Raw genomic sequence first — 12,434 nt, 5'->3', positions numbered from 1 at the left:
CAACATAGGTGATATTGTTATCCCTATTTTAGAGATGATGAAACTTCACAAGGAAATAAAATAATTTGCTCAAGGTCTTGCAGCTAGTAGGTGGTTAGAACTGATATTCCAACCCAGGTAGTTTAGTTCCAAAACTCAAGCTTAAAACTACTGCACAGTACTACTTCTAGTTACTTAATAACATTTAAGTATCTTAATGACATGATGAAAGGAGATGCCTAGTAACCACCTCAGCTGCTTAATTTACTTAATTTACAGTCAAACAGAGTGACTGTTAGAGTTAACTGAGAATTTAGTACCTTAGTGCCTCTGTGGCAACAATGTGAAATTAATTGGGAATATCAAGAGTGACCTCTGTTGTGCTTATAAAGAAATAAATACAAAATCAAATTATTTTTTAAAAAGCTAGTTAGAGGAGTGCTGAGGGGGTGGGGAATAGGAATGAGGAAGGATTTCATTTCCTTCAAATTGCTGTCTTAGGTCAGCAAGCAGTTAAATCTTTTCCCATGAACTTTCAAGAATAGTAAAGGTAGCATATAGAGGAAAGGCATTTTGGTGTTCAGATTTATCAGTCCCCTTGAGAGGTACCTATTGCATCCAGTTTAGAAATCAGTAACTAGCTGTATTATAGAGATACCAAGAATTCAATCACTTCTCCTTGAATATTGCTAAAGCAGCCACCCACCCACTTGTTTTTGTATGAGTTTAGTTCTAGTGTAGGTACTGTGTGAGCACATAAGCAAATAACAGTGATAAGAAATATACATTAGTTTTTTTTAAATTAATTTATTTTTGGCTGTGTTGTGTCTTTATTGCTGCACGTGGGCTTTTTCTAGTTGCGGCAAGCAGGCGCTACTCTTCATTGTGGTGCGCGGGCTTCTCATTGCAATGGCTTCTCTTCTTGCAGAGCACGGGCTATAGGTGCGTGGGCTTCAGTAGTTGTGGCTCGCAGGCTTAGTTGCTCCGCGGCATGTGGGATCTTCGTGGACCAGGGCTCGAACCCATGTCCCCTGCATTGGCAGGTGTATTCTTAACCACTGCACCACCAGGGAAGTCCCTACATTAGGTTTTTAAATTTAATTGTTACCTAGTGGAACAAAACACTAAAACCCATGTGAATCTCAGCCACTGAAAATTTGCAGTAGTTCAAGTATGGTATACTTGCATTTTATTGAGTCAAAGTTAGAAATGACCCAAATTACAATTCTGTGATATGATTGAAAGAGGAATACAGAAGAAAATACCATTACATTGTAAACTGGAATTGCGCTTATGAGTTGAATGAAATGTTGCAATAAAAACTGTTTTCATGCAAGATCACATCTATGCAGGAAAACATTTAGAAAAGAACAATAGGGGTTATGTAGTATAGCAAAGTTGCTTTCGGTACTTAGTCATTTTCTCTTTTAAAAAAAAGTAATTTTTAAGATGATTTTAGCCTACAAATGATTGTGAACTAAAATTAACTTTTAAGTATTTCTAATTAATTTTTTATTCCCTACATAGATTGTAAACTCTTGGAGGACAGGGTTTCCATTTTATAATTTTTTGTTGTCCCCATAAAGTGTACTGTATCTCATGTTTGTTGATTAAGTAACAATTTATTAATTGATTTTGCTGATTGCAAATGGGGGGAAAAGCATTTACTTGACTATGTTCCTTACTAGAAAATAGAGGCTATATGTATGTACATATTTCTTTTGTCTGGTTAAATACATATTTTAGATTATATGTACTTTATGCTATGAAATAGATTTCTTTAAGAATGTGGATTTATTTTTCCTAGTGATTTCTGATTGCACAAATGACTAGGTGCACTTTAAAGGGAGATGTTTACCTTGTTTTAAAACTGGTTATTGAATACTGCCAACGGCAGTCCACTAGGTGAGTGCAGAACTAAAGGGATAGAAGGAAAACCCTGTTTCTTAAGCTACTGAGAGGATTTTCACATTAGGTTGAATAAAGACCATAGTCTTCAGAGTATAGTTGTATGCAAGTTCCTGACTACAGAAGTCATTGTTAAAGGTAAGGTTTTTTCTTATGTAACCTCATTTTAAGTTGTGAATTAGATTTTAACTAAGCAATAGTAATGTGACTTTTTTGCCAAATCTTATTGTAATAAATTCTGGTACTGTGCAACACATTGGAGATTATAGTAGTTTGGTTCTTATAGAAAGAAAACACCATTTGTTAATATGTCTGTTACAGGTAGTTATAGTTTAATGTTTGCTTTTGCTGGGGCTTGTTTTGATTCATCATTTTTATTTGACTCACTAGAAGCCATCTGTTAGTTATAATTTAACTTTCAAGGTTCTATGTAATTTGGGTTTTGTTAATGAAGTGCTATAAACAGCATTATGAAGCTTTTCTCTTTTAATCTTGAAAGGAAAAAAATCCATATCTAAAAAAGCAATCACAAAGAAGAGGAAAACTGTCACAAAGTCACCTACTGTACCAGAATTTCAGGTAAATGTTTCAATTTTGTCTCAATACTTATTAGTTTAATTTTTTGTTTCAGTGTTTATATTGTTCCTCAAGAGATTGGCTAAATTCCGCCATAACACACAATACTTTTAATGAGATGTTTCCAACTATGACTTTTTCCCTGCAAGTGTAGATATAGCTAAAATTTAATCTGCTAGTATTTCAAAAATTTTTACCTCTCTTTTTGTCTCTTGATAGTCAAAAATCTCTGTGGTTTTCTGTACGCTATACTGTTTTGTAGAAGTAATTTAATAGAAATATATATATATATATATGTATCAAGTAAATGTGTAGATGAAAGTCTTCCAAGAACTAACTATAATTTGTACATGGTAGCATTGTGTAGGTAATCCATTTTATTTTCATTTATTTGGGCACTATAGAAATAGCAGACTTATTAACTTAAAAAACAAAACTTTTAACACAGCTATATATGAACTTCAGAGAGAATATTAAGTAAACGTTAATTGAATGGTTTTTTAAACATTTCTGCAAAAAGAAAAAAGTACTTGTATGTACTGCTATCTGATTATGTGAAGAGTTTTCTGTTTGTAGTTGATACTAGAATAAGCAGAGAAGTTCACCCTAGTTAAATAATACTTTTATTTTCTACTTTATGAAAGATGAGTTTCTACAACAAATGACTATTTCTTTAAAATTTTTCTTTGTATTAGCGTGTCCAATCTATTTCTGGTTTAGATTATAAAATTAACACTTAATTGCCAAAAAAAAAGTGATGTTAAAATGAATTTCTGTGAGTCTCAAAACTAAAGAAGAAAGTAAAGGAGTAATAACTATGAAAATATTGATAATATGTAATGTGAGTTTTACAGTTACCTGTATCCAAAAATGTAGACACATCTTTTTTTCAGTAAAAATTCTATTTTGGAAGTGTTTTTTATGGAAGCTACTAATTGGTAAAATTTAATACTTTTAAATGAACAGTAAAAGAAAATAGACATATTTTTCTTTTAGTATTTTAGAGTATTTTTAATGACATCCTTAGGATGAATTACAACCATTTCTACAAAATCCTTTTATATAAAGTAACCTTGGTTCCAGCATATTCAGTTAAAAACAAAAAAGTGTATTTACTGTTTACTTAGAGGCTTTTCTACCATTGCTTGTGTGTGTTATTTAATGCTATAATAGTATATTGTCATTCATTCTTCCACTGATTTCATGCTAGCCTTTGCTATTTCTCCCACTCATTTTTTCCTTAATCCCTCAAAGTATTCATCCTGGCAGTATGGATCTCAGAACAGATCTGGTCCACTGTTGATATTCCCCTTCATTCCTGTATTAATGGATGGATTTTTATATGTAATAAGTGGCACAGACAGCATAGACAGCATAGACAGTTTTTGATTTGTTTTTTTTTTAATTGCAGGTGGTATTCATTAGTGAGGCATGAAATCAGCTTAGTGGATTGCATGACCAGCATTTCTTTTTTAAGCTAACAAAATTAAAATAGAAATTTTAAGAGTTTCAAATATAATAAGGGTAATATTGTTTCATAAAACTTTGGTTTCCATTGTGTGTGTTTACTGACATGCAGTGTAAATGTATTTTTGACCATGGGTTGGGGGCAAAAAAGTATGAAAAACACTGTCGTAAATGATGTTTTTAGTTAGTTACCGACCATTTGCTTACCACTCAGAAACTTAAGGTCAAAAGTACATGTTTTGCTAGATTGAACTGTTTAAAATAAAGTACTCTTCCTGGTTCTTAAGGTGTCCTAGAAAGAAGGCGGGGTTGGGGGTGAGAGAGGGGTGTGTTTGTGTGTGTGTGTGTGTGTGTGTGTGTGTGTGTGTGTGTGTGTGTGGCTAGGGTTGGGAAATAGACTTATGAGAACAGTTGTTCTTATGCCTGGTTTACAATTTAAATACCATGGTATTACTGAGAAAGAAAATTGACAGCTATTTCCCAGGAAATAGGTCATTTGCTTCAACCAAGCAAAGAATAGGACATAGTATTAGTCACTAGTAAACTTTATTGTTACATGCAAAACTTATAGTTTTGCCTCTCATAATAATTCTATGTAGTTTGTTTCTTTAATTATTTGAAAGACTCCTACATATAAGAAGACTGGTTATTATATAACAAAGAACTGAATTTATTTCCTTCTCAAAAGCTCTAGCAGTATGACATTTAGCACCTCAGAAACATATCCAGGAATTAAATTGTGTGAAATTTTGATTTTTGTAGTTGTTGTATTTAAGTTCTGGTGAATTAAAAAAGTGAATCCTGTTTTGACCTCAGCTACTTTTTAATTTGATAGTGGTTGTTGACTTTTTTAAAACTAGATCAAACCTATAAGCCTGTTTGCTTCAGGAAGAATCCGTGTTTATTTATATACACAACTAAAATATCTATACCTCAGTGTGAAAAAATAATCATCCCACCCCTATTTAAAGTATACACTGTAAGCAGTCAAAGACCTATTGTATTTATATTTGTGTATATATTATAATGGGACTACCCATATCTGTACCAGTTTTTCCTAGCAGTTATATCAGTGGTTCTCAAACTTTAAATAGTATAAAAATAATCTGATACTTTTATTAAAAATGAAAAATCCTGGGTTTCATCCTCTAAGGGTCCATCCTTGATTCAGTGGGTCTAGGTGGATGTCAGTAATCTGGATAGTGCTTAAGCATATGGATTCTGGAACCAGGCTACTTAGGTTCGAATGCCATCTTAGCCCTAACTTGATAACCTTAGGTAAGTTACTTAACTGCTCAAGGCTTCCAATTCCTCATCTGTACAATGGAATAATAATAGTTCCCACTCCTAGGATTGTTGTGAGGATTAAACGATAGAACTTACTGTTTTATTATCTTATTTATTTTTTCAAATAAGCATGCCAGATGCTTTAGACGAAAAGTACTGTGTTTATGAGCAGGAAAATCAATCAATTAAGAGCATCTATTACTGACCTTTACCACTTTTTCCAGGAACTTAAGACCTTGAAATAAATCTCAGATTTGGTCATATTTTATAAATCATGAAATTTCATCATTAAGCATAAAAGTATTTCAAAAGTGAAAAACTGGGTAATATTATTTGCATCATTATATTAGAGGGAAAACTTATGCTGAGCCCTCCCTACTCTAGTGTTATGTCGGGTTATACATTTGGCATATAGGGGAACTTGTCATGTTTTTCTACTTAGCAATAATTGTAAAAAGTTAGGAAATATTTTTATTTTTAGTCTTTAGCATGTTGGTGATAAAAACTTTTATGTCAAATTTAACAGTTACTGATTACTCTGTTAAACTGACTAAATTATTTTTTGTTTTTCTGTGTTAGTTTTTTTTTTTTTTTTTTTTTTTTGCGGTACGCGGGCCTCTCACTGTTGTGGCCTCTCCCGTTGCGGAGCACAGGCTCCGGACGCGCAGGCTCAGCGGCCATGGCTCACGGGCCCAGCCGCTCCGCGGCATGTGGGATCTTCCTGGACCGGGGCACGAACTCACGTCCCCTGCATCGGCAGGCGGACTCTCAACCACTGCGCCACCAGGGAAGCCCTCTGTGTTAGTTTTATAATGTAAGACTTTTATATTGAAAAGTGAATATTGATTTTCTTAATAAAGTTCATTTTTACCCAGGAGCCTTTTAATTTGTTTAATATTTGAGAGAGAAGTTTAATATGTGAATTCTCTTTTTGTACACAGTTATAACAGTCATACAAAGTGTTCTTTATATATATATATTTTTTTTTTTAGCATCTTTATTGGAGTATAATTGCTTTATAATGGTGTGTTAGTTTTTGCTTTATATCAAAGTGAATCAGCTATACATACACATATATCCCCATATCTCCTCCCTCTTGCGTCTCCCTCCCACCCTCCCTATCCCACCCCTGGAGGTGGTCACAAAACACTGAGCTGATCTCCCTGTGCTATGTGGCTGCTTCCCACTAGCTATCTATTTTACATTTGATAGTGTGTATATGTCCATGCCACTCTCTCACTTCTTCCCAGCTTACCCTTCCCACTCCCCATGTCCTCAAGTCCATTCTCTACTTCTGTGACTTTATTCCTGTCCTGGCCCTAGGTTCTTCAGAACCATTTTTTTTTTTTTTTTTTTTTTTTTTTGTTGCGGTATGCGGGCCTCTCACTGATGTGGCCTCTCCCGTTGCGGAGCACAGGCTCCGGACGCGCAGGCTCAGCGGCCATGGCTCACGGGCCCAACCGCTCCGCAGCATGTGGAATCCTACCGGACGGGACACGAACCCGCGTCCCCTACATCGGCAGGCGGACTCCCAACCACTGTGCCACCAGGGAAGCCCAGAACCATTTTTTTCTTTCAGATTCCATATATATGTGTTAGCATACAGTATTTGTTTTTCTCTTTCTGCCTTAGTTCACTCTGTATGACAGACTCTAGGTCCATCCACCTCATTACAAATAACTCAATTTCGTTTCCTTTTATGGCTGAGTAGTATTCCATTGTATGTATGTGCCACATCTTCTTTATCCATTCATCTGTGGATGGACACTTAGGTTGCTTTCGTGTCCTGGCTGTTGTAAATAGAGCTTCAGTGAACATTGGGGTACATGAATGACTCTTTTTGAATTATGGTTTCCAGGGTATATGCCCAGTAGTGGGATTGCTGGGTCATATGGTAATTCTATTTTTAGATTTTTTAAGGAACCTCCATACTGTTCTCCGTAGTGACTGTATCAATTTACATCCCCACCAACAGTGCAAGACGGTTCCCTTTACTCCAGACCCTCTCCAGCAGTTGTTTGTAGATTTTTTGGTGATGGCCATTCTGATTGGTGTGAGGTGATACCTCATTGTAGTTTTGATTTGCACTTCTCTAATGATTAGTGATGTTGAGCATCCTTTCATATGTTTGTTGGCAGTCTGTATATCTTCTTTGGAGAAATGTCTGTTTAGGTCTTCTGCCCATTTTTGGATTGGGTTGTTTGTTTTTTGATATTAAGCTGCATGAGCTGCTTGTATATTTTGGAGATTAATCCTTTGTCAGTGCATCATTTGCAAATATTTTCAACCATTCTCCGGGTTGTCTTTTTGTCTTGACATGTTTCCCTTTGCTGTGCAAAAGCTTTTAATTTTCATTAGGTCCCATTTGTTTCTTGTTTTTATTTCTATTTCCCTAGGAGGTGGGTCAGAAAGGATCTTGCTGTGATTTATGTCATAGAGTGTTCTGCCTATGTTTTCCTCTAAGAGTTTTATAATGTCTGGCCTTCCCTTTGGGTCTTAAATCCATTTTGAGTTCATTTTTGTGTATGGTGTTAGGGTGTGTTCTAATTTCATTCTTTTACATGTAGCTGTCTGGTTTTCCCAGCACCACTTATTGAGGAGGCTGTCTTTTCTCCATTGTATATTCTTGCCTCCTTTATCAAAAATAAGGTGACCATATGGGTGTGGGTTTGTCATATATGGCCTTTATTATGTTGAGATAGGTTCCCTCTTTGCCTACTTTCTGGAGGGTTTTTATCATAAATGGGTGTAGAATTTTGTCGAAAGCTTTCTCTGCATCTATTGAGATGATCATGTGGTTTTTCTCCTTCAGTTTGTTAATATGGTTTATCACATTGATTTGCATATATTGAAGAATCCTTGCATTCCTGGGATAAACCCCACTTGATCATGGTGTATGATCCTTTTAATGTGCTGTTGGATTCTGTTTGCTAGTATTTTGTTGAGGATTTTTGCATCTGTGTTCATCAGTGATATTGGCCTGTAGTTTTCTGTCTTTGTGACATCTTTGTCTGGTTTTGGTATCAGGGTGATGGTGGCCTTGTAGAATGAGTTTGGGAGTGTTCCTCCCTCTGCTATATTTTGGAAGAATTTGAGAAGGATAGGTGTTAGCTCTTCACTAAATGTTTGATAGAATTCGCCTGTGAAGCCATCTGGTCCTGGGCTTTTGTTTGTTGGAAGACTTTTAATCACAGTCTCAATTTCAGTGCTTGTGACTGGTCTGTTTATATTTTCCGTTTCTTCCTGGTTCAGTCTCAGAAGGTTGTGCTTTTCTAAGAATTTGTCCATTTCTTCCAGATTGTCCATTTTATTGGCATAGAGTTGCTTGTAGTAATCTCTCATGATCCTCTGTATTTCTTCAGTGTCAGTTGTTACTTCTCCTTTTTCATTTCTAATCCTATTCACTTGAGTCTTCTCCCTTTTTTTCTTGATGAGTCTGGCTAATGGTTTATCAATTTTGTTTATCTTCTCAAAGAACCAGCTTTTAGTTTTATTGATCTTTGCTATCATTTCCTTCATTTCTTTTTCATTTATTTCTGATCTGATCTTTACGGTTTCTTTCCTTCTGCTAACTTCAGGGTTTTTTTGTTCTTCTTTCTCTAATTGCTTTAGGTGGAAGGTTAGGTTGTTTATTTGAGATTTTTCTTGTTTCTTGAGGTAGGATTGTATTGCTATAAACTTCCCTCTTAGGACTGCTTTTGCTGCATCCCATAGGTTTTGGGTCGTCGTGTTTTCATTGTCATTTGTTTCTAGGTATTTTATGATTTCCTCAGTGATCTCTTGGTTATTTAGTAGTGTATTTAGCCTCCATGTGTTTGTATTTTTTACAGATTTTTACCTGTAATTGATATCTAGTCTCATAGCGTTGTGGTCAGAAAAGATACTCGATACGATTTCAATTTTCTTAAAATTAGCAAGGCTTGATTTGTGACCCAAGATATGATCTATCCTGGAGAATGTTCCATGAGCAGTTGAAAAGAAAGTGTAATCTGCTCTTTTTGGATGGAATGTCCTATAGATATCAATTAAGTCCATCTTGTTTAATGTATTGTTAAAGCTTGTGATTTCCTTATTTATTTTCATTTTGGATGATCTGTCCATTGGTGAAAGTGGGGTGTTAAAGTCCCCTGCTATGATTGTGTTACTGTCAGTTTCCTCGTTTATGGCTGTTAGCATTTGCCTTATGTTTTGAGGTGCGCCTATGTTGGGTGCATAAATATTTACAATTATTATATCTTCTTCTTGGATTGATCCCTTGATCATTCTGTAATGTCCTTCTTTGTCTCTTGTAATAGTCTTTATTTTACAGTCTATTTTGTTTGATATGAGGCTTGCTACTCCAGCTTTCTTTTGATTTCCATTTGCATGGAATATCTTTTACATCCCCTCACTTTTAGTCTGTATGTGTCCCTAGGTCTGAAGTGGGTCTCTTGTAGACAGCATATATATGGGTCTTGTTTTTGTATCCATTCAGCCAGTCTATGTCTGTTGGTGGGAGATTAATCTATTTACATTTAAAGTAGTTATCAATATGTTTGTTCCTATTACCATTTTCTTAATTGTTTTGGGTTTGTTATCATAGGTCTCTTCCTTCTCTTGTGTTTCCTGCCTAGAGAAGTTCCTTTAGCATTTGTTGTAAAGCTGGTTTGGTGACACTGAATTCTGTTAGCTTTTGCTTGTCTGTAAAAGTTTTAATTTCTCCATCAAATCTGAATGAGATCCTTGCTGGGTAGAGTAATCTTAGTTGTAGGTTTTTCCCTTTCATCACTTTAAATATGTCCTGCCGCTTGCTCTGGCTTGCAGAGTTTCTGCTGGAAGATCTGCTGGTAACCTCATGGGGATTCCCTTGTATACTAATCATTGCTTTTCCCTTGCTGCTTTTAATATTTTTTCTTTGTATTTAATTTTTGATAGTTTGATTCATACGTGTCTTGGCGTGTTTCTCCTTTCATTCATCCTGTATGTGACTCTCTGCGCTTCATGGACTTTATTGACTCCTTCCTTTCCCATACTGGGGGACTTTTCCACTATAATCTCTTCAAATATTTTCTCAGTCCCTTTCTTTTTCTCTTCTTCTGGGACCCCTATCATTCGAATATTTGTGCGTTTAATGTTGTCCCAGAGGTCTCTGAGACTGTCCTCAGTTGTTTCATTCTTTTTTCTTTATTCTGCTCTGTGGTAGTTATTTCCACTATTTTATCTTCCAGTCACTTATCTGTTCTTCTGCCTCAGTTATTCTGCTATTGATTCCTTCTAGAGAATTCTTAATTTCATTTATTGTGTTGTTCATCATTATTTGTTTGCTCTTTAGTTCTTCTGGGTCCTTGTTAAATGTTTCTTGTATTTTCTCCATTCTATTTCCTAGATTTTGGATCATCTTTACTCTCATTATTCTGAATTCTTTTTCAGGTAGACTGCCTATTTCTTCTTCATTTGTTTGGTCAGGTGGGTTTTTACCTTGATGCTTCATCTGCTGTGTGTTTCTCTGTCTTCTCATTTTGCTTATCTTACTGTGTTTGGGGTCTCCTTTTCGCAGGCTGCAGCTTCGTGGTTCCCGTTGTTTTTGGTGTCTGCCCCCTGTGGCTAAGGTTGGTTCAGTGGGTTATGTCGGCTTTGTGGTGGAGGGGACTAGTGCCTGTGTTCTGGTGGATGAAGCTGGATCTTGTCTTTCTGGTGGGCAGGACCACATCTGGTGGTGTGTTTTGGGGTGTCTGTGACCTTATTATGATTTTAGGCAGCCTCTCTGCTAATGTGTGGGGTTGTGTTCCTGTCTTGCTAGTTGTTTGGCATAGGGTGTCCAGCACTGTAGCTTGCTGGTTGTTGAGTGGAGGTAGGTCTTATCATTGAGATGGAGATCTCTGGAAGCACTTTTGCCATTTGATATTACGTGGAGCTGGGAGGTCTCTGGTGGACCACTGTCCTGAACTCGGCCCTCCCACCTCAGAGGCACAGGCCTGACACCTGGCTGGAGCGCCAAGACCGTGTCAGCCACACGGCTCAGAAGAAAAAGGAGAAAAAGGAAAAGAAAGAAAGAAAAATAATAATAAAGTAAAGTTATTAAAATTTTAAAAAATTATTAAAAATTAAAAAGTCATAGAAAAAAGAGAGAGCAACCAAACCAATAAACAAATCCACCAATGATAACAAGTGCTAAAAACTATACTAAAAAAAAAAAGGACAGAGAGAACCCTAGGACAAATGGTAAAAGCAAAGCTATACAGAGAAAATCACACAAAAGCATACACATACACACTCACAAAAAGAGACAAAGGATAAAAAATATATATATCTTTTGGGAAGTCTGAGGTCTTCTGCCAGCGTTTAGTAGGTGTTCTATAGGATTTGTTCCATATGTAGATGTATTTCTGATGTATCTAGGGGGAGGAAGGTGATCTCCACGTCTTACTCCTCTGCCATCTTGAAGGTCCCAGAAAGTATTCTTAAAGCTTAGTTTGTCAAGTCTCAATAAGATAAGTCTTTAAAATAATTTAAAAGCCTTAGTTACCGTGACTCTGCTTTTTGTTGGTAATCAAAATCTTTCATGTCATGTGTACTTGTTCCTATTCCATATATGTGACTTATTCGAAAGGCTCCTTTGCAAAGGAAATCCAGAATCCAGCTGTTGACTAAGACTTACATAGTAGTAGTATTTTTAAACATAAGCATAAACTCACTGATCCAACATACCTCTGAAAAAACTCTATTTTTCCGTTTAACCAATGGAGAAACTAAGGGATATGAAATAAAGTACTATCTTCAATGTGACAAATTGGGACCAAAAGTAAAATTAGAGTTTAACTGCTTCACTGAGTTAAGGACCTTTTGATTGTATTGTTATTTTGAATTGCTACCTTTTTTCTTTAAAACTATTTTTCTTTACACATCCTTATCCTTCTCATTTGTTCTTCATTCATGTGAAATGTATCCTAATAAAATGAGTATTTTCAACTTCAGCTTTTTGTTTCACTTTTAACATCATGGGGTTTTACTTTCCCCTTAAAATTTTTTCCATTTTCATATATAGTACATTGAGAGAAACATCAGGTTTTAATCACATAGTGGTATAAAATGTTTTAACTTGTTAATCAGACTTACTTGTCATGTCACACATGATATCTTCATTTGCAAGTTTTGAAGTAGTCAGTATTGCTGATATGATGATCATAGAAGTGAGAAGGAATTTTCCTGTCATCATAGTCTTAACAGATGTCAATATA

At 35.6% G+C, this 12,434-nt stretch overlaps 1 protein-coding gene across 4 annotated transcripts in view; it reads left to right on the top strand.

The window, feature by feature from the left end:
- Window positions 1–12,434, top strand: part of BRD10 (bromodomain containing 10) — a 104,638-nt gene that overhangs the window by 61,734 nt on the left and 30,470 nt on the right. For all 4 annotated transcript variants that reach the window (XM_060014727.1, XM_060014726.1, XM_060014725.1 and 1 more), the window contains one exon: window positions 2,387–2,466. In XM_060014727.1, coding sequence (XP_059870710.1) covers window positions 2,387–2,466 — 80 coding nt within the window. The remainder of the gene's footprint in view (window positions 1–2,386; window positions 2,467–12,434) is intronic.

The sequence above is a fragment of the Delphinus delphis genome, chromosome 6, assembly GCF_949987515.2.
Source record: "Delphinus delphis chromosome 6, mDelDel1.2, whole genome shotgun sequence".
Classification (NCBI taxonomy): Eukaryota; Metazoa; Chordata; class Mammalia; order Artiodactyla; family Delphinidae; genus Delphinus; species Delphinus delphis.
The sequence above is the reverse complement of the archived record's forward strand: the minus strand, read 5'-3'. Positions and strand labels throughout refer to the sequence as shown.